Source organism: Patiria miniata, unplaced genomic scaffold (assembly GCF_015706575.1).
Source record: "Patiria miniata isolate m_02_andy unplaced genomic scaffold, ASM1570657v1 HiC_scaffold_3, whole genome shotgun sequence".
NCBI lineage: Eukaryota > Metazoa > Echinodermata > Asteroidea > Valvatida > Asterinidae > Patiria > Patiria miniata.
Genome location: NW_024037069.1, coordinates 5,609,432 through 5,632,394, shown reverse-complemented (window position 1 = coordinate 5,632,394; position 22,963 = coordinate 5,609,432). Strand labels below are relative to the sequence as shown.

At 41.0% G+C, this 22,963-nt stretch overlaps 1 protein-coding gene across 1 annotated transcript in view; it reads right to left on the bottom strand.

The window, feature by feature from the left end:
* The window catches only part of LOC119738397 (dedicator of cytokinesis protein 3-like), a 43,703-nt gene that overhangs the window by 16,526 nt on the left and 4,214 nt on the right, over positions 1-22,963 (bottom strand). The window contains exons 6-23 of the mRNA XM_038213281.1: positions 21,954-22,143; positions 20,911-21,038; positions 18,673-18,771; positions 17,498-17,691; positions 16,492-16,570; positions 15,485-15,550; positions 13,443-13,602; positions 13,186-13,331; positions 12,319-12,407; positions 10,946-11,105; positions 8,657-8,899; positions 6,034-6,123; positions 5,276-5,371; positions 4,933-5,074; positions 4,419-4,582; positions 3,763-3,849; positions 2,197-2,373; positions 884-967 (exon numbers count right to left, since the gene is read on the bottom strand). Coding sequence (XP_038069209.1) covers positions 884-967; positions 2,197-2,373; positions 3,763-3,849; positions 4,419-4,582; positions 4,933-5,074; positions 5,276-5,371; positions 6,034-6,123; positions 8,657-8,899; positions 10,946-11,105; positions 12,319-12,407; positions 13,186-13,331; positions 13,443-13,602; positions 15,485-15,550; positions 16,492-16,570; positions 17,498-17,691; positions 18,673-18,771; positions 20,911-21,038; positions 21,954-22,143 — 2,394 coding nt within the window. The remainder of the gene's footprint in view (positions 1-883; positions 968-2,196; positions 2,374-3,762; positions 3,850-4,418; positions 4,583-4,932; positions 5,075-5,275; positions 5,372-6,033; positions 6,124-8,656; positions 8,900-10,945; positions 11,106-12,318; positions 12,408-13,185; positions 13,332-13,442; positions 13,603-15,484; positions 15,551-16,491; positions 16,571-17,497; positions 17,692-18,672; positions 18,772-20,910; positions 21,039-21,953; positions 22,144-22,963) is intronic.

Genomic DNA, 22,963 nt, shown 5'->3' with positions numbered 1-22,963 from the left:
TGGGCAGTTTTGGGGGCATGTGTGGCTTAGGCCTAAAAAAAAAAGCCTCCGGTTTCTGGAATGCGCGCGCGTCGCCGTAGCCATGCGCATCGGCAAAATGAAAAAGTTGTTTTTTTCAATGAAAGATGATGTCTCAAAACCGCCAAACTCACTGGTTTGACTGGAATCCTGCTGCTGCACAATTTTAACGTGTTTTTAGATTGGGTTATGGTTGAGAATAAACTTTATGTGGCCTCTCTGGACTCCCATATATTTGCACTTAGTTTAGTCGGGCACCATTTGCAGTCATCAGCCGACATATGAAGCAAAAAAATCAGGTGAAAAAAAGCCGCGTCGCCGCACCACTTTTTGGGCAAGCTCCATACCAGAAACCGGAGACTTTTTTTTTTGGCCTTAACTTGGTTTTTTTTTTTTGTGAGTGAATAATGACCATAGAGCTATATCAAATAACAAGAGCGCTAACTTCATGTACAAAGTAATGCCTGCTGGGTGCATCCATGTTTGCATATCTGGGTTCGTATTCCATAGCCATTACACCTAAACCGAAACGCACAATCAGCAAATGAGCGTGTCATTTTGCTCTACGCAAACAGCGCGTATTCGCTGCAGATGCTTTTTGCCGTAACTTTTTTTTGAACCGTCAATGACGCGCTTAATTTGTTTGCGTATGTTCTACTTGCGCGTTGCATGTGAGTACACTTTCAAAATTCAATCCATCTTATTTCATTATTATCTACAAACACGCACATGAATTCAAAATGTCTGCGCCCAGGACGGCTTCAAAGCGTATCCACGCGCAGAATGACCAGTTAGCGCTCCAGTAATTTAATATAGCTCTATGATAATGACGAGGTTATATTTGAAGCTGTCAAAAGTTATTTACCTGCTCCGAGACCAGCCTTTCAAGTTGTAAACAAAGGTCACTGTCCTCTGGATGCTGTTTCTTGTACTCATTGCTTAAGAATGCCTGAAGGAATGACAAAAAGCAGCATCTGTTATGCAACAGCCTGTTATCCAATGTTGCTGACTAGCCCGCAGATCGACACCGTTTGGTTATAAGACCTGCCTGCTTGATATGTGAGCAACATCACCTGCATTTCCTAATGTCACACTGCACGTTTCGGCAATTGGCATAATGGTGAAGTTCATGCCTATTCAGACATTTGGTTGTGGGTCTTTTCTATAAATCTGGAGTCCACTTTTTTTGTCCTGTCCCTGTTACAATCCTGGATTTCTTATAAGTCTGGAGGCACTCCGGGACCCAGTTGTCCTCTAAAGAGTGATTATGAATAGCAAACTTCCAATCCAAAACAAATTAAAAAAAGGCATGTGGAGTCATTGTTATCCCTAACTCCCTAGGGGGTGTGCAAAATTGTATTAAAATTGGAAGATTCAGGACTGTTAGGGTTTTAATGATACTTGAATGGCAAATTACCGAGGTAATAGGGACAGGAAAAATGTCACACTTTGGAGCCTAAATTGATAGAATGACCCATGTGCAGTCATTACTTGGATTGGACAGAGCATCATGGAGCAGGGCTTGGCAGATCCTTGCTTTTATGAAGGTACTTGCTAACCAAAGCCTAGAGCTAGTCACAAGCAGTATGGATTATGGTCAGAATGTCATGGGGCAGGGCACATCACAAGTCAATCACAAGTCAATGTCAATCACAAGTCAATCACAAGTCAATTACAAGTCAATCACAAGTCAATCACAAGTCAGTCACAAGTCAGTCACAAGTCAGTCACAAGTCAATCACAAGTCAATCACAATTCTAATCAATCACCAGTCAATCACCAATCACACATCAATCGCAGTTAATCACACGTCAATGACATGTCATCACAAGTCAATCAGACGTCAGTCACAAGTCAATCACAAGTCAATGTCAAGTCATCAAAAGTCAATCACCAGTCGTCCAGTCCCTATAGTCAAGTCACAAGTTATTCAAATGACTCATCTCTAGTAACTTCAAGATGTTCATCTCTAGTAACTTCTGACCTGACCCTTGAATTTGACTTGTGAATTGACATGCGATTGACTTGTGATTGAAATCCCAACTCTGCCTTTGTCAATGTTTATCCCTGACTTGTGAATTGACTTGTGACTAACTTGTGACCGGACTTGTAAAAGACTTGGTCTTGACTACAACACTGTTACTACTACCATCGCACTGTACTTGCTACTGCCATTACCAGTTTGTATTTCTTGGGCCCTCCCTGGACGGCCGCGTCAATGGTCCCTTGTAGAACCATACTGAGTGGGTTGATGCTGCCGTTAGGATTGGCATACATCTCGGCCGTGATGGTGCGGATGGCTTTGTTCTTGTTCTCCATGACGCTGACTGCGTTCTGGATTGGGGTCTGTTCAACCTAACCACACCAAGACAAAAAGGGGAATCATTGACTCAAATTCTCTAGGAATTCTTGGGGGGTCATTAACCCAAGTTCCCACGCAATTCTTAGGAAAGGGGATCATGAATGTAAATTCACAAGGAAAGGAATTCTTGGGACCCATTAACTTGAATTCCCAAGGAATTCTAGGGGGATTATTAAACTGAAAGAATGTTGCAACCTGACGCTGTTTTTGTTCTTCGTAAATCATCTCAATGAAGCTCAGTCATTGCAAAAATGATGATGAGACATGAATCTGGGACTGAGAAACATTTCCAGTTTCGTTAGTAATTACTTAGAAAATGTTCTTGACTCTCCATAGACTTTGTACTCTATCGCTGAAGTAGCGTCAGGTTTGAACATTCTTTCCTATTAAACAAATTCCAAAGGAATTCTTGGGGGAGGGGAGCAAAGGGGTCATTAACCCAACTTGCAGGAAATTTGAGAAAAATAAGAATAGTTTAAACATGTGCATGGCAGCAATGTTATCTGTTATTGGAGAGAAGGGGGGGAGGAGATCAGAGTTGTAATGACTCGAGTCAATGACTTGACTCGAGTCTGAATCAAGTCACAATTTTTTGGTGACTCAACTCGACTCAAGTCCCTAAAGGGTAAATGACTCGATTCGATTCGAGTACCTCATCAGAATACTTGACTCGACTCAAGCGAAGGCTAATAAGACTCGAGTCCCAAAAATAAAAGCAAAACTTTGAGAAAAGTGTTTGCAATGACTTATGGTGGAAAATTGATGTTCACATCACTTAGCGAATAAAGTACACTACAGCGGCCGCTGTCATGTACAAACATACAATATGTCACAGACTGCCACCTTATGGTGCTGGAATACACAAAATACTATCCCGGAACCGGACTTGGAAACATATTTCCAATTCGTGGTTTCATCATTGGCCTTGGGCAATTTCTTATTAAGCTCTTGGATTCGAACACCAGCTAAATTTATGCCCTCTTTTTGAAAATTGAATAGATACCTGCCCACTTTTAAATAATCAGAAACAGTTTTGTATAATGCAATTTGGTGTTGCTGTTGTCAGCGATCAGCGAAAAAAATTCTAGATCCATAGCCAAACCAGATAGCCTATAAGACTGATGTTTCACTTCTTGTTAACTGTTAGCGATATATGACTTTCTCTTTTGTCTTTATGTGTTATATAGTGCTCTTATATAGTGCTCAAATATATTCATGACTCAAATTGACTCGAGCCAAATATTTGACTCGACAACACACTGTGACTCGACGCGACTCGACTCAACTCGACTCGAGTCTCTTCTTAAAAATGTCTCGACTCAACTTGAGTCACAAAAATCAGTGAGTCGTTACAACTCTAGGGAAGATAGGGAGTTGCTAACCGTTTCAGACTCGATGACATCAGCCCATCTGAGGAGACTGGGCAGGGTGTTTTCTATCGTTAACTGTGTCTGCTCCACATACAATGTCTGTAAACAACAAATACAAAAATAACGATGAATATGTCAATAATACTATACAAATAAGTGGGATTAAAGAAATTGAAATACTGTTGAATAAATCACTAATCAAGAAAAAAAAACAACGTTTGTTGACGTCAATTACGCAATGCTTATTACCACACTCTAACATTTGTATTTGTCAGGATTAATGCCACTTTAGAAAACACAATGTTAGGCCAAAAACAAAAGTCTCCGGTTTCTGGTATGCGCGCACCCGTCGCCGTAGCCATGCGCGTCGGCAAAATAAAAAAGTTTTTTTTTCAATACAAGATGATGTCTCAAAACTGCCAAACTCACTGGTTTGACTGGAATCCTGCTGCTGCACAATTTTAATGTGTTTTTAGATGGGGTTATGATCGATAATAAGCTTTATGTGGCCTCTCTGGACTCCCATATATTTGCACTAAGTTCAGTCGGGCACCATTTGCAGTCATCAGCCAACATTTGAAGCCAAAAAAAAAAAAAAAAAGGTAAAAAAAAAACTTTTGGGGCAAGTTCCATACCAGAAACCGGAGACTTTTTTTTTTTGGCCTTACCTTGAACTCATTATCGGGATCTTTCTCCCCCTTGTGGAAGGGCCGGTCAAACTTGAATTTGCTGATCCTGTGGGTGTCGTAGAAACTGCTGATCCGGATGGGAACATTCATGTCCTTGAAGATGTTGTCTGTGGGGACGGTGTCGACCGCTCTGACCTGGAGGTCTGTTGGGGTATTGGAGTTAAAGGCGGCAAATACAGGTATCACATAAAGCAATAATGTTAAAGGTAGTGTATGACATCTGAAAATATATCTGGCCGCGTCAGTGCAACAAGGTCGTAACTCGATTCTGTAACAAAGTCATATCTCACAGAAATACATCGGGATTATTTTAAGCGAGATACGACCTTTTGATATTGAAAACTCGTGCTTCACATACATGACGTCGCACAACATTTTAGGAGATATGACCTTGTTGCACGGCCACGACGATATATATAGAAAAATAAAAATTGCCAAATTTTTATGAAAATGAATTTTGAGTATGAATCTTTGAATTTCAATCCAAGGATACACTGATGATTGTTCTGCAAGTCGGCGCTGGTGGGCGGCTCATTCTTCTGCCAGTTCTTGGCGCGGGGAAAGTCCGACTGAAGCCGCTCAAAGAGGGTGCCCAGCTGCTCAAATGGCCGACCGCGGTAAATCCAGGCTTTGCTCTACCGAAACCAGAAATGTACAAGTTTTTAAAACAGAGTGAGAGAGAGAAACTCACTATAAACCAAAAATGTCTGAAATGTTTTTGGTCTGAATATGCAGGGTGAGTCAAAAAAGCGAAACTCAAATGTTGGGACCATTGTTTAAGTGAAGTTCTGCATGTAGCCCTTTCAAAATCTAGGATCACAAGAAGGTGATCTTACCTTGAGTGGGAAGTTGCCATAGAAGGTGACCCTGAAGTAGGTGGGAGTCGGTCTCTGCTTCTGGAGGATGTTGTCAAAGAACGACGCTTGAGCTTGCTGATGAGAACATAACAACATATCATGGAGTTTAAAGTCAAGCCAAGGATATTCAGCAAAACATCGGTTTATTAATGTGCCATCTAGTCAAGACTACTTAAAGGGAATATGCAACATTTGCAAACATCACAAAACAAAACTACCCAATTAATTTTGAAATGACTGTTAGTGAATGACAGTCTAAAGCATCCTGTAAAATCATGGCACCTGGTGTGCTGTAATTTTCAAGAAAAGTGGTATTTTTGTATCAATTTCCAATGCTGGTTGGCCTACCAGCATTGGAAGAAACTGGCTTTTTTCTCTCAAATACTACCCCATATTTACCATATTTGGTTAGTCTGCATTTTGTTTGCAATCGATTACACACCTATGAATGGGTACAAGCCAGGTAGACTGGTTCCCTGACCTTACAATTCCCCAACGTCTATAAATTGTTCCGTTTCATCTTAAGTGGGGTCAGGGAACCAGACTACAGGTACATGATTATTTTTCTTGATTTTTGCAGCATCTACAAACACAAAACTTCAAACAAGTCGGTGTAACTATATTTGCTATAAAATACTAACCCCCAAATCCGTCCATTTCTGAAAATTACAGCAAAAACAAATGTTGTATTTTCCTTTAAAATTGAAAACCATGTTTAAGCCAGAACGTTTTCTTACCAGTATCCTGCTGTTTTTTCCATAGTCAAACAGCTTGCTCTCGTACTGAACCGACAACTCCTTGCAAAGAGGAATTCCAAACTCCCACATCTGATAGATAATAATAATCATATGGATTTATATAGCACACACATCAACCAAACACGTTATCATGGCCAAGGACATCATTATTATTACCCCTGCTCATCAGGCCAATGAAAGCCTACCAAATTTCAGATCCATGGGGGGTATACAGCTTGACACTGCCACATAGGCGCAACTGGCTGAACTTAAACACATAACCATCTATACCCTCACAGGTACCCATTTACTCCTGGGTGGGGAGAAGCAATGAGTGACAAAGAGCCCTGCCCAAGGACGCACACACCACAACCCCAGGCTGGACTCGAACCCACAACCTGCAGGATTACCCGTAGTATTACCCACAGGATTACGAGTAAAATGCACCAGACCAGGAGGCCACGGCACTCCACAATATATAGCTAGAGACTCCGTGCACAGGAACCCCCGTCAACGCTTACAAAAGGAGAGTTGGGGGAGACCACTGGGAGGAATATTCAAGAGCACTGCTAACAAGGCCTGACACTCACACAGATACGCTATGGGCTTGACCACATTCAGCATAAAATGAGTCGTTCGTACTTTTGGCCATGCAATCACGAAGCAGTATGCGAGTGTAGACACCGGCAATCGTGGACCAAGGACAAAAGGGTCAGGGCACAAACAATACGTCCACGCTTGACTGATAGTCCACCACTGAAATTCGTGTACAAAACCAATGAAAGCTGTTGCAAAAAAGTTAGGGTACAAACAAAGGAATGAGGATTACAGCAAATGGGCTCTGTGCGCCAACAAAAAGGGCGCCCTTTTACCTAGCAACGACGTCCCATGGGCGGGACATTTAGCTGGTTGATGCGCACCCTTCCTTGTGTGTGTGACGCACGTACACCAGGGCATTTGTACTATGTACACGCAGTGGTACATGGTACGGCCACGCGTCGCGGCAAAATTGCAGTCAGGCAAGATAGCGTCGGTCGGTCACCCCCAACTGTGCTTTCTTTGCCGGTGAGGGGGTACTTGTGAACGGAGCGGATAGGGGGTCCATGATTGCCGGTGTTTACAAAGATACATACGCATGCAGTGCCACTATCCCACTCTGAAAAGTGTCACAAAGTGCCATGTACGGAGTCCAATATCCAGGAATGTCATTGAAGCGTAAAAACCGGCTATGTTCATTAGCTCATGAATATGCATCAGGTGTAATATTATACAAATACTGACTGCTTTGAGTGGTGTATTAAGTAGCCTCTAATTTAAAGGTGATCCATGGAACGTTCTGTTTTCCCGAAGCGAAGCCGAAGGAAATGGAATGCTCCATGGATCACCGAGGGTGGCTAGTAATAGTACACCACAAGTGAAAGCAGTCAATATCTGTTTCACAACACCTCTCCCACAGATTCTGCTTAATTTTAAGAAATAACTGATCAATTAAACAAAATTCCAATTAATATACATTTCTATTTTAATATGAAATTAGTAGAATATGTACTTACGCTTTTCCAAACTGCCCCTTCATGGAATGTTTGAACCCCACTCTGTATGGCATGGGAACAATACATGCAACGCGCAATGCACAATGCACACACCCGTATGCATACGTGTGCACACATGTCCAGTTGCCATTTGGGTTGCTATGCATATAGCACTTTTTTTCAGCCATTGTACAGTCTTTTTGGATGTGAGTGTGGCAGGGCCAAATTTAACTTGTATTTTTTCAATGTATTTTTGTATGCTTTAGTATAGGAGTAGCCCCCCTGAGGAAATCCAGTGTTTCTATTAGATGTCCCCAACCCTTTCATAGTTGTGTATCCCCCTGATTAGCTTCCCCCAGCAACAAGTCCACATTGTATGTAAATTAGACTCATGCATTGGTCCCCTTCCCCCAAGACCATGTGCCCTGCCACCCTGTAAGCCTACAGACCCCTCATAATCAGTAGCAGACCAGCGGCAGTGGAGAGAACACTTTATTTTTGAGCCTCTCTTTCCCCTTGATTTTTCTTGGGTGCGCTTTGCCCTGTGTGAGTGTTTTTCTGCTCGAGTCATTGAGTTTCTTCCAGAATTGTCTTGAAAGACATTATATTACACACTGTGTTGGTTTTAACTTGGTTTTATCATTGGTTTTATGGTTAAAGTTTTCGGTCGAAGTCTTTAGTTTTGGTTTTAGGGTTTTAGTTTTTTTTTTAGGTTCTATTCTTTGCTTTTAGTTTCTGGTTTGTGGTTTAAGGTTTTGGTAAATAAATTCTTTTTGGTCCTTTTTTTGGGTTTGAAATCTAGAATTTGTGTCTGAGTCTCTATTAATTCAATCTCCTCGCGCCTTTTCCTTTCAAGATCCTGGGTTTAGTTTAGTTTTGTTAGTAAATCCCCATAGATAGAGAGTCTGTTTAGTGCGAGTTCCCCATAGCGGGTCAGTTTTCACGGTTACATGTACAGCAAGAGATTAAACATAGCGAATGTCGCATGACTCACTCCTGGCCAATCAAGGTACAGAATTTGTAGGTGAGGCACTATAAACGAATGTATGATTTCCAAATGTACAAAAAGTTTGTCAATTAGCAAAACAAACCTCTCCCTTGTCCATGAGATTGATGATCTCGTGATACAGCGCCTCTTTTCTCTGCATCTCCGACTGCTGCGGGTGTTTGTCGTCCGATTGAAGCAGCTTGTCCCTCCACTCCAGGGACGTAGCCAGCACCAGCAAGGTGAAGGCGGCCTCGGTGTAGTCGTTGGACTCTAGGTGCAGGTCTCGTAGGCGGTAGATGTAGCGGGCGTAGATATCCTCGCGGTTGGCATCGTCCTTGTAGAAATTCTGTATCGACGTGAAATGAGAGAAACATCATCAGGATGTTCATCTGTCTGGTTATAAGAATCTTCCCATCATATATGATATGTGACGGCTTTGGACTGGCATCCCATGCTATAAAGAGAACCAGAGATAAAGTCTGAACAGATGATCCATAATTGAGTCAGGACAAGACTTTACTTTATTACATTAGAGTTACGTTCCCTGTGCTCAACACATTCAATTATTTTTTCTATTAATAAATGTGATGATAACTTTTGATGCTTTATTCCAACCCTAAAACCTCCTTTTTAGCCCCCCCCCCCCCCCCCCCCCCCCCCCCCCCCCCCCCCCCCTGACTGTGGGAACCTGTACATTGTGATATTTCACCGGTTGAGAATATTCACGACACATTTCAGAATTTCTTGGATGGCATAACCACCGAATGGACTCTACTGATTAATAATGATATTGGCTTCTTGTATAGCGCTCATGTTCGTCACAAAATGATGCTCCTGGCACTCCCATATTACCCTGGCTTTAAGCACGGCTGCCATTACGGCGCACAAGCATTGAAGGAATTCCTTCCTACCAGGTACCCATTTACTACACCTGGGTTTAGAGAGGCAATCGTAGTAAAGTGCCTTGCCCAAGGGCACGAGCACCATGTTCCCCGTCAGGATTCGAACCCATGTACCACGGCACACGAGTCGAACACCGTAACCATTGGTCCACAGCACTCCATTAATACAACACTCATGCATCCATGGGAAAAATACTTTGAGCACAGAGATTTCCTAATAGCACAGAAAATAGGTGACCTGTCGCCAGAGATTAGCTTAAAGTCGGAAATTGCCATTTTGCAGTAAAGTGGGGCAATATACAAATATAACATGGTTTGAGGGTGGACAGTCGATATTCGCTCCCCGAGGTATTGGAAGTTGACAAACTAGTTCCCGAGGCGAAGCCGAGGGAACTAGTTTGTCAACTTCCAATACCGAGGGGAGCTAATATCGACTGTCCACCCGAAATAAACCATGTTATATTTGTTTTACTATACCTTATACATATTCAGTTGCCGAATTTTGTTTTATTATTATGCACCTAAAACAAAATTTGGGAAAACTTGTACAGCTCACCAAAAGATTCAACTTCAATTACTAGTTCGGTTCGTTTGCAATATAATACAGTTACTACAGTTGTAAATACAGTTGTTTGCAATGTGTACAACTTTCTTTTGTACAGGAGACATCTTTACACGGTCTATACATTTTCTCCAGTACGGCATCATTGAGCTCTGTAAATTAACATTTACGCGAACCGTGCAACCATGCATCTCTCCTGTGCGATGTTCGCGCGTGCGTACTGCACCGTGCGACAGTTCCTCGATTGCTCTGTAAAGCGCATGCGTAGTAGACTGTCGCACGGGTAACCCATGCGACAGTCTACTACGCATGCGTATTTACAATGTGCGTGAATCCTCGCGCGCGCGTTTGGTAAACAGCAAGAATAACATCTGGCACGTGATGGTGAATTGACCAGTGAACGTTCGGCTCTCGATCATGAATATGTATGAGGTATAGTAAAACAAAATTTGAAGAGGTTGTCAATATTTTTGTTTCCAGGTGAACCTTGATGTGTAAGTCTTTTTTTTACCTTTCTCCAGCTTGTTTTGTTCTGTCCATCACCTTTAAAACCCGTTTTCAACCCGTTTTATTATTTGACTGTTTGTTCACTTTAACACAACTGCAGGATGTTTAAATTCCATTTTCACAATAATCAGTTTTACATCTTCAAGTAAGTTGGTGGTCTATATTTCCAATACTGAGCTCAGTACCCCTAAACGTTGTATACCATTGCAAAGCTCTTGTTCTGCAGAATCCAAATAAATAAATATCTCAATTCTTAAAAAGTCAGACTTTCGGCTCATATTGTGATGACAGGTCATGTTTGGTTACCAGTCAAAACGACAGGATCTTTACTACTTGCCACTGGTTCTCAGCTGATGTTCGCTAAGCACATTTGTATTCATGCTAAGCGGCTCCATGACAATGTGGTTCAGGTGATACCTACCATGAGATTGTACATGCAGTTCAACCGGAGGTGTCTGTTTTCCACGCTGGTGTCGGCCACGTTGCGGTAGTCGATGAGTCGCTCCAGCAAGCGCTTGACCTTGTCCACAAACTGTTCGCCTTCCTCTCGCCACGGCTGACTGGCGATACATTCCAGTAGACTAGGGAAAGATATCAATGAACAGAGGTTACATAATGTAGAGTACATCTTCAGGTTGAGTGAAAAAAAGCCGCAACCCAAATGGCAGGACAATTTTTTGAATGAAGTCTTGCCTGTAGCACTTTGAAAATCTAGGAAATGAAAGCCCACTTAATAAGCTTTCTTTTAGTACAAGAATCATTCAAATCACTCATGTACTTTTCAAGTTATGGAATTTTGAACACAAAGACTGTTTTAAAGTTCTGTCCTCAGATCACAAAAAAGGTATGTGTTCTTTCAGCAAAAAAAACCAATTCACATGCGAATGAATGTGAATTGTTTTCTTTTTGCTGAAAGAACAATTACCGGAGTAATTGCAGAATACCCCGCCACTCGGAAATACACCCCTAAAATCTCTGGCTACGAGGTTGGAATCACTGGAAAAGAAACAATTCAAGTCCATGCCAGCTACGCGGATACTGAGTGAGGGTCCATTATTTGAGAACGAAGCAACCTAAAAGAATTGGGAGTTGCTGAAAAATGTTTAAGTCCAAATCAACCACCCTGTTGGCGGCTACGCGGATACGGAGTGGGAGTCCCCTTGAATATGCTTGAGAACGAAGCAAACACAAAAGGAATGGGAGTTGCTGAAAAAATTCTAAGTCCAAACCAACTACCCTGTTGCCGGCTACGCGGATACGGAGTGGGAGTGCAGTGGAGCATGACGCATAGTAAATACAGTAGCACTGAGAAGGTTTATTGAGGGCAATCAACCGTGACTCCGTAGCCAGCTACGAGGTGGATAGATTGAGTGGCGGGGTATTCTGCAATTGTGCCCAATTACCTTTTTGTGATCCATGGAAAGAACTTTAAAATGGTGGTTGTGTTAAAAAAAAAACCTGTAACTTAAAAAGTACATGAGTGATTTGAATGATTCTTGTACTAAAAGAAAGCTTCTTAATTGGAGTTTCATATCCTAGATTTTGAAAGTGCAACATGCAGAAGTTCATTACAAAATGGTCCTGCCATTATCCTTTTTTTTTACTCAAGCTGTTTACCAACAGCTTTTGAGTTTACTGGAAATTTGCAATGGACTTGTGATCCATCACAAGTACCTCCACTGCAATACTGATACAATGCCTATATGCACTTTGAGAAATGCTGGCTCTCATCACCAGAAAAAGTTAAAAAAAAACAAACACACAGAAATAAGGGGATAAATGGGGTTGACTTACACTTGATTAAAGAGAACGGTGTAGTTTTCATCCCCTTTCTTCTCCACACACACCATAGTGTCCAGCTTGTCGATCAGATCATCCTCCAGCTGCAAACGACAAAATCCAAAACACTCCAGAGTAACTTTAAAATTGTTAAGATGTCTCTACTAGTGTACAGAATGCAGGGTCAAACCCATTCATTCACTGAAGAATTATACTGCACTCGATCTTCAAATCTCTTGAGAAGCATGTGTGCCTGAATCTAAACAAAAACAGACACTTGGTGCTAAAAAAAAGACAGATTTTATTCTGATTTGAATCTGTGAAGAATTATTCTTCATATATGATGCATGTTTCGCAGCTGAAGCAAACTGGATAAATACTGACAGATGTACGGGAAACAACATTTATGTATTAGTGCTGTGTGTGCTTGTACATTATGTGTACACACACACACACGACATGCACAGTACACCGAATCATCTGGCACTGAAGCCGGGGGCAACGTCCATAAGGAGACTTATATTTACGGCTGGAAATACGTATGCCACAAAATGTCCACTGCGACAGAAGTAAACAACCAGGTTTTTTTGGTCTTTCCTCAAAAACAGTGCAACATTAGTATAATTTCTTTTCAACCAGACCTTTGAATGATAAGTAAACAATCTTAAATATACACAATTTGGCGATTTCAGGACTGTTTGCCCCTTTATGTGTATTCCCATCACCTTAACAAACACAAGCCAACTATACAATGTAGACTAGGCATCATTTCAGAATGATCCCACGGGGAAGATGCGCCCCAGTGTCCAAAATCTGCAGGAGTTTCCACACTTCACCACTAGAGGGCAGCACAGTGCACTAAGGACGATAAACCTGTCGTACCTGGTTGAAGTTGCCCCTCTCCAGTTTCTCGCAGCACATGATGTCAAAGATGATGGGCAGAATGATGCGACGGATCTCGGCCTGTCTGACCATGGTGACCTCCAGGAAAGGTCGGGTCAGGTTGCGGAACAGACTCTTGTGATCGCCTTGGGTTGCGGACAAACGACAAACACAGTTACAAATCAGACAAACACATGTGCAAAGTCTGTGTTAAAGTAAAATATCAGAATCAAAAGTATCAGAAAAAAGTCTGGTACCTAGACTCTGCCACTTGCTGACAATCTCCTGGGCCATGTCCACCCTCATGTCACCGTACCGGTTGAGGATACGATCACGCTTTGCTGGGGTCATAGTGTCGAGCTGTAGACAGGGCTGGGTGATGAAGACACAGGCTAGACGGAAGTAGTCAAACCATAGCTGAGGATGATGAGAAAAATCACTGAGCATTACTAAAAAATTACTGGAAAATTACTCAATTATTTAAAGCATATATGATCATTTGCTTTCCATGCATTTTATTTGTTTCCAATAATAACACCACTCAAAATCCAAAGAAGAATGTTCAAAACCGAACTCGTTAAAGTTTCAGCTCAGTGGACATTACACTTTTTGAGAAAACAGTGAAAAACCATGCACAATCGTTTGATCACAAGCATGATTTTGCCAATAGCACTCTTTATTCAAAAAATCAGTCAATTGACTGACCTACATTTCTTGATTTCTTTTAAACTACAGCAAGCCACAACGTAATTTCACGGGGTGTTTAGTACCAATACCATTTACAATCCAAGTAAGCTTTTGATAATAATTTGGTAGGTTACTTTTGGGATATATGCAAATGATCCTATAGGCCTTCAACGAGTGGAGTGTTTTCTTCAATCTTTTCACTATATGTAATAAGACTGGTGCATCCTCAATGCAAGTGCAAACACAAACTGGAATCTGTGTTGTCGCAGCAATTGTGTTTTTTTGCGTGGCAAATTTAAAATGAGTAGAACACAGGAAACTTTGGCAAGTTTTACTCTGAATATTTCATGACTTCAAATTCCCGTTTGCATTCACATTAAGCAGGAACAATTCTTGACCCTCCAGCACAATACCAGCCAATTTTTGAAAAAAAACCTTGGATTTTGGGCTCATTAGAAAGGACATTGAATAAGCTTTCTACTGATGTAAAGAATATGGGAATCGGACAAAATCTGACAGAGTAAAAGGTACTTTCAGTTCCCTATTTTCATCAATATTCAATGGATTATGGGCTGAATCTCATAATACGGCCATGGGACTGCCAACTGGTTCTGTGCTGGGGGGTCACATATAGTTTTTAATCCATGGGTAAAAAACAAAGGGAAAAAAAATTATAAACAAACATAAAAACATTCTTAAAAAGTTTTCGCAACATCATTTATAAGATGGAATTTTTCCCAACCTTTACTCAGGAGGTAACACACTGAGTATACAGTGTTTACACGTCGGTGAAGGGCAAAACCTAATTTGATTAACATCATTTAACAAACCAAATTACTAGAAAATTAAACACACAATCTTCATCTAAAGAAAAAGAGAACAGACGCATGCCACCACTCTGCGATGACATACCAAAGAAATTTTACAGTTAATTTTACTGGAGACAATATACAAACAAATCTCGTGCACAACCCTTTCATAGCCACGACATGCTAAAAGTCATATGGGGAAAATATCAAGCCTCGAGTACACTATAACAGATGCTCAATACAACAGAACCCCACATGAGATCATTAAAAAGGTAGAGAGGAGGCTTTTGGATAACAAAGTCACATAATTGTGAGGTTTTCTGGCAAAATGAGACAGAACTGGGCAGAGGTCGAAATGAGGGTTTGCAGAGATTAGGAAAGAGAATACATTTCTCCTTACAATACGGTTTGTTGCATTTCAATCGGACATTCTGTTGACAAGTTAGGGCTGTTAAAAGTTTGCATGTATCGATTTGTCAAAAAATATAGTACTGAGAAACAGGCCACTAAAATTTCAAGTTTTGTACTCGTGAAATGAAAGATGCCAATTGTTTTTCCATAAGAACACTTTTATTCAACATATTTTATACTATATCTTTAACATATGTGTAGTAGACATATGAAATATTACAAATATCAATAAATCGAAAAATCGAAAAAAAAAATCATAATTCTCAGTTTTTTGCATTTTTCTCCACTACAGCCTGTGCTTCGACTGTAATACCATAACCACAATCACATACAGACATGCACATGCTGACTTCATGCAGTTCTGTGTCATACTTCCAACGCAAGCCACTTACTTCGTACCCTACTCTTCTTTCCAGCCAATTTTCTCCCCCAGATGCACGGCTGTAACTCTGCATACTCTGGAATGGTTTGTTTGTTCACAGGAAAACTGGTTTTTGGGTTGTTTTTCAAGGAAGGTTTGCAATATTACATTTAGCATAATCACATTGACCGTTGAGAAAAGTCCGATGAGTGAATCTGAAGTAAGCATGCTCTGAATTGCTTCAGCAAGTAACTCACTAAAGGGTATGTACAACATTTGCTCTTGCTTCAATTTTCAGCAGTAAATGGATTTTGGGGATTAGAATGTTGAAGCAAATATTGTTAAACTGACTTGTTTCACGTTTTGGGCTTGAAGATGCTGGAAAAGCCAAGAAAAACATCATGTTTTTGTAGTCTGGTTCCCTGATCCCACTTAAGATGAAACGGAGCAATTGGTGGATTCTGGGGTCAGAGAATCAGTCCAGCAGGCTTGTACCCCTTCACAGGTGTGTAATCAATTGCAAAGAAAATGCGGAAAACTAATTATGAAAAGTTAAGAGCAGTTTTTGAAAAAAGCCAGTTTTCTCCAAAGCTGGTCGGCCAACCAGTGTTGCAAAAATACAATTTTTCTTGAAAATCCAGTAAGATGTTTTGTGATAATTTGATCATTTCGGGGTTTTTTATGTTTGCAAATGTTGTATAATCCCTTTAAGGCCTTTCACACTGTCCAAAATCTTGGTGCTGGACCCGGGTCCAACATGGAGATTTCAGGAACCCCTTCCACACTGGCAAGTATCGAAAATGACTTTCTACACGGATCCAGTGCTTTACATGGGTAAAATTCAACCATGGTCGGGACCGGTATCAGCTTGAAAAATATCTAATAGAGGACTTAGATAGATAGATAGATAGATAAACTTTATTAAAATCCCAAACTGGAAATTACATGTTGTCGTCTCTCATTAAAAGTATTTCGACAGATTGAGGAAGCACGGTAGTCAAAATGGCCAAGGCAGTTCAAGTATAAACAAGAACTCACCTCTACATTAGCGTTGTCAGCAGTCAAGAATGTGCTGGACAGATCGATAGACACTCGCCTTGTTGCAACGAGTATCACACTAGACAGAAACAAGTAACAACATGGAGTACAATTACATTTAACATTTGACACACGCATAACCCCAATGAGGTTTTTACATTTTTCCCAAAAGCTCGTCATTATTTCATCATGCGGAAATACAGGGTGGTTAAAAAAAAGGACACCCACATTTGACAGCAATTTTCACCTATTTTTAAAAATTATTTGTAACCGTCGATTTGTAGCTATTGAAGTAGTGGCCTTTTAGCAAATGTGACGAACAAATCATTGCATTTGCACATTTTGACGTTGAGCTATGCTAATTTGAACATTTCACGTGCGAAACCTGTTTGTCCATGGAGGTATAAACACTCAACACAAAATGCACCAATGCATGCTTGAACATTATCATTTGAAAAAACGCGCTAACAATGAAGCCCATCTTAACATTTGAAAGGGCATGCCATTTGATTGTTATGTTATGTAATGTTATGCAACAATGAACTTAAGCCAACAGCATATTGAGAAGATGATCTTAACACAGACATGAATAATTGGACAGCTTCAATAAAAGTTACCAAAACAAAATATGTTTTGGTGGGAAGGTTTTTGAACTTTTTTATGAACTACGAAAACGTACAATTTACATAGAATAACCCGTGGACAAGACTAATTTTGGTGACTTGTATTCAAATTAGCATAATATCACCATTTTTGCGACTTTTACTATGCTTTTTTCACCATGCATGGTTAAAGGCCTATACTGTACTACTATGTGAACAAAATATTTAAAATAAGTTCATTAAGTAGGTACAAATTGCTGTCAAATGTGGGTGTCCTTTTTTTTTTAACCATCCTGTATAAATAAACCAATACAAATTTATACCCAAAACCCCAATGCCCTCCTATTGTGCCCACCATATCTTAAACAGGCTAATTGTATATATGGCGGTCCATCCTGTTTTACCTGTTGGCCAGCATTCTCATGGCCATCCAGTCCACCTGGTAGAACTGCTTGGCAGACAGCTCCTTGAAGACCCTCATGGTCTTCTTGAGGAATTCTCGGTGCCTCTCCTGTTCCCTCAGGCTGGCCTTCAGCTCCTGGTAGTGGGATTCCTTCATCAGTCGCAGCAGGTCCAGCAGACAAGAGATGCATAGAACCTGGAGGCGAGGAAACGCAAGAGAAGGTCAGACTGTGTAACTCTTTCAGAAAAGAAATATTAATTAAAACAAGATGCATTTAATTCTATAAACACAAACGACAGTTTACCAATTTCTATTGGTCAAGAGTCCGTCAGGTGTGTGTTTTAAATGGTTGATAAAACTCTTGACTGGGTTTAAACACTTTCTGTCTGGCACTGCTTCATTCTGCGCCACAGACACGCCAATCTCCAAACAAGTGGATTTTTATTACTACTCGCAAGGCACAAAATATAAAACATAGCTAGAGGGGTGTTTCACAAAACATGAAGTAAACTTGTTGGAAAATTGTTGGACTTATTTTGATTTTTTGACTGAAGGGTATTTATGAATGGCAATAAATATGGGCCTCCCTTTGGCTTGGGCCATTATCCGCATTTCACTTTGGGAGTTTCAGACCATAATTGTGCCTGAATTTTTTTTTGGGGGGGGGGGGTGGGTTTCCAGGTGTAACAGTCAGAAATGCATAACCCAAAATGTCTCAATTTCACTTTCGTGACACCTTTTGTGACATCATAAACTTCAACTGCATAACTTTGTAAAGGAAGGTCTTTTTCATAAAATTTAATCAATGTTGTATAGGAGAAGATCTATATTTTGACAATTAAAAACAATACTTTTGGCCAACTGCCCAGAAGAGTCTGTTTTTAGAGACAAGAAGAAAACATTGGAATAAAATTACAGGGAAAACCGCGGAATGACTTACAAAAGAAAACCCGCACCCCAACCCACCAAATGCTAGGTGGGATTCTACTACTTCTCTTGGGGCCACCACAGTAAAGTGATATCCAGGGCAGGATTCGAACCCGGGTCACAGCAGTGGAAACGGAGGAAAGTACTGCTACTCCAGCCTGATTCCCCTTGTTAAGATCAAATTATTACTTTGAAGGTTTTAATTCATCATAGACTGCATGGAGTTCCCACTAGAGTTGAGACTCTTACCGCTGTGTTGGTCTTCCAATCAAGCGACATGACCATGTTCAGAATACTCTCCAGCAGCAGCTTGACAATGATGCTCACGTCAGCGTCCACAGACTCCGTCTGCAAAATAAATACAGAAACGCTAATCTCCTGTATAGGGGAATATTATACAAATATTAAAGAGGTTGTGGAATGCTCGAAGACATTTCCGTCATTTTTCGGGTATATGTAGCCTAAGGTGTGATGAAATAAAAACGACTATTGGGTCTGTCATGAAATGAGTACAAAAGGTACTTTTGAGAGCTGTTTTTCAGGTCCTGTTTCGACCCGAACGTCCAGTTTGTGTAAAAGTCGTCGTTGGGGGCAGCAAACAAAACATAGTAAATCGTGACGTAATAAACAGGACTCGTTTATACTTCGCTGCATCGGGAGTCCCATTTATTACGTCGTTTGCTGCCCCCAACGACGACTTTTACACAAATCGGGTCGAAACAGGACCTGAAAAACAGCTCTCAAAAGTACCTTTGTACTCATTTCATGACAGACACAATAGTCGTTTTTATTTCATCACACCTTAGGCTACATATACCCGAAAAATGACGGAAATGTCTTCGAGCATTCCACAACGTCTTTAACTGCTTCGAGTGGTGTAGTAAAACTAGCCTCCCGAGGTGATCCATGGCGAGGGAAAATAGAATGCTCCATGGATCACCGAGGGAGGCTAGTTTCACTTCACCACGAGATAAAGCATTCAATATTTGTTTTGTAACACTTCACCCACAGATTCTGCTTGGTTTTAATATTTTAAATTATTCAAATCTGAACACAGTTAAAATAAACTTCAATTTCAATTTAAAATTGGTGGGAAATGTATTTCTCACTCTGTGGCGCGCTCTCTTGGGAACAATATGGGCTATGCGCACACCAGCATGCATTTGCACACAAATACCGCGCCATGCATATAGGACTTTGGTTGCTAATGGTATAGTACCGGTACTTTGGTTGCTACGGGTATAGTACTTTTGGCCGTACACTGAAAGATTGCAAAAATAGGAAGTGCCATGTAACTCGCTCTCGGCCAATTAAGACACAGAATCTGTGGGTGAGGTGTTATAAAACCAACTATTTCACCCGCAACTCATGGAGTATTTGCGTATTGACTGACCTTGTGCATCAAGTAGATATCACGCAGAATCCTGCCAGCATGCTCCTTCAAATGTCCTCACAAATGGCACTCTCCTTCCCGTTCTCAATGTCTTAGGGAAATAGATCCATCTATTTGACCCACAAACCAGGTAATATTTGTGTATTGACTGACCTTAGATATCAAGTAGATTCTTGACAGCGTGCTGCTTAAAATGTCTACACACATAGCACTCGATCTCCTTCCAGAACTTTCTCAATGCCTTAATAGGAAAATTTCTGCATATTTGACCCCAAAAATATTCACTGACCTTGGATCTTGCAGAGGCTTGCCAGCATGCTACTCAAGTTGTCCACACACATAGTGCTCTTCTCCCAGTTCTCAATGCCTTAATAGGAAAATGTCTACCCACATTGTATTTGACCCCAAACCATGGTACAGGTATTATTAGTTACCCTGCGAGCGCGAGTGGAACACGGAATAATGTAGTGCGTCTGTGTCCCATATACCACGACGCCGAAGGCCGAGTGGTATGTGGGACACAGACGCACCACATTTTCCGTGTTCCATGAGCGCGAGTGTGATAACGAATTTATCTTTAAGCAAACTTGACGCGCAGTAAAGTTGGACCATGGCTTTACACAAACCTTTTAGCGGTTTAGCGCATGCAGCTGGAATGTGGCTCGCATCTTGGAAAAGCGCAATACGCAGGGTGCGATATGGACCGTGCAATGCAGCCTCATATCACACTGTTGTTGCCATGGATCGACCAATCAGGATTGAGGATACAAGTTGGCTTGACGATAAATTTCTATATTGACTGACCTTGAATATATACCTAAGAAAGGCTTGCCAGCATGCTGCTGAAGATGTCCACATACACAGCACTCTCCTCCCAGTTCTCAATGTCTTAGGTAAATATAATCATCTATTAGACCCATAAGCCATGGTATATTTACATATTGAATGACCTGCTGGGTATCTTATAGAGGCTTGCCAGCATGCTGTTCAAGGTGTCCACATACATAGCACTCTCCTCCCAGTTCTCAATGCCTTAGGTTAATATAATCACATATTTGACCCATAAGCCATGGTATATTTACATATTGACTGACCTTGGATATCTTGTAGAGGCTTGCCAGCATGCTGCTCAAGATGTTCACACACATACCACTCTCCTCCCGATTCTCAATGTGTAACCTCAGCTGTTTGAGGGAAGGTTCCAGCAGGAATTTTCTCGACACTGGGTTCAAGGGTCAGATTAAGGAGGAATCATATTAAGTAAGAGCAGAACACAAGGAAGAAAGTTGTAAACTTTTCATCTATGAACCCTCCTACTATGAAATAGAATTTCATTATGCACCACACTTCAAAATCAGATTGTCACATGTGAGAGGTTTTGAAGTGGTACGGAATGTGCTGTTTAACCCTGTAGGGGCCGGGTGGGGGGAGGGGGCGCCCCCCCCCGACTTTTTCTGCGATAGCCTTGAAATTTTTTTTTTTTCGCGACCCGAGCTGTTATAACTTTTTAGCCTTGAGCCTTGCGCATCTTTTGATAAAAATCGGACCACGGGTTGCCGCGCAACGAAAAAAATTTCCAGCGCTATGCGCTGTGAAAACTGAATTTTGCCCTATACGTAGTGTACACAGAGCAAAATTACCATTCGTGCATATATGAATAATTAATTAGCCATAATTCCAAAACCCTTTGACCTATAGTCATGAAATTTCTTGAGTATGTTCATGATAAGTTGTTCTATGCATGTATCGAGTTTCATAATTTTTCGTCGCTGGGAGCTGGTAAAAAAAGCCTGGCTCTTTTAGGGTTAAAACATTGTCAATACAACAGAGGCTGTGAATCTTGTATATATGTGGAGTATAGTACAGCTAAGCCAGAACAGGCTTAGAAGTGTCCAATACGTGTAGATTCTGTTTACAGTGTATTTTATTTGCTTTGCTTTATTGTTTTTTGTGGTTATCCAAATTTAGCATCTGGGACTGATAAGAAGGAATTTCCGAGCTTTTTGAGACTTTACTTTCAAAAAATTTAATGGTAAAAGTGTGAAGTGAAAAATGAGAAAATCAGCTGATCCGAGGGAAGCTTGCATGCCTGAAATAAATAAATAAAAACAAAGTTGATTTGGAGGATGCAACTCACTTGACTCCTTGAAGAGGTTGCTGTCGATGGTTTCCGACAAGAAGACCAGTTTTGCTTTCAGGACTTCGGGGGGAAGATCCTTGACGGGCATGTGCTCCAAGAGCTCAATGATGAACTGACTGACCTCCGGCGTGCTGTACATGACCCGCAGCTCCGTGGCTATGTGACTGAAGTTCTTCAACAGAATTAACTGACAGAAAAAAAAGGTACGATATGAAGAAAAAGGTAATAGGGGCTCCGTTTTACTAGCAGTACATTTCTGACGGTTTTATGTTTTTTTTTGCTGGAATCAAGGGGCCAGTCTACTGTCCCCTGACTGACTGAGCCACTGACAAATTGCTGACTGACTGACTGTCTGTCAGGTCCAATAAAACTAACTAAACTCTTGTCAAATTTTCAGGTTTACCTCAACTAGGCAACCCTTGTCTGTAATTGTAGACGAAAATACACAAAATTTCCTTAAAATAAAACGAAAACTAGAAAGCACTCAGAGAGCACAAACCTTCGCCAAGGCTAAACCATTCCCCGCCATATTGTCAGTACACCCAAAAGAAATACTTGCATGATAGTGAAGAATCCTTTAAAAAGCATCTTAGATCCAGACCCAGATCATCCGGATCTGTACTTGTACCAAGGACCAAACCGCTAAAAAAACTGTCATGCAAATCTGTCCATAACTGTTTGAGTTATCTTGTTAACAGACAAACGAACCAACCAAGCAACAAACTAACCAAATCCGATGAAAACATAACCTCCTTGGCGGAGGTAACCAGGCATGCAACTGGGAAATCACCAAAAAAGAGGAAATTCTAATTTTTCCCAGACTTTGTACAGTGTTTTTCTATTTTCAATGGCACACATGGGAAGTAAAAAAGAGGAAATCAGCTGATCCGAGGAAAAGTTGCATGCCTGGGTAACTAGACATCTAGGAATGCCCAACTTAGCTTTCCAGTGTTTTTATAGTAACCAGTAAAGTGTGCCTGCAAATCACAATAATATAAAGCCTATAA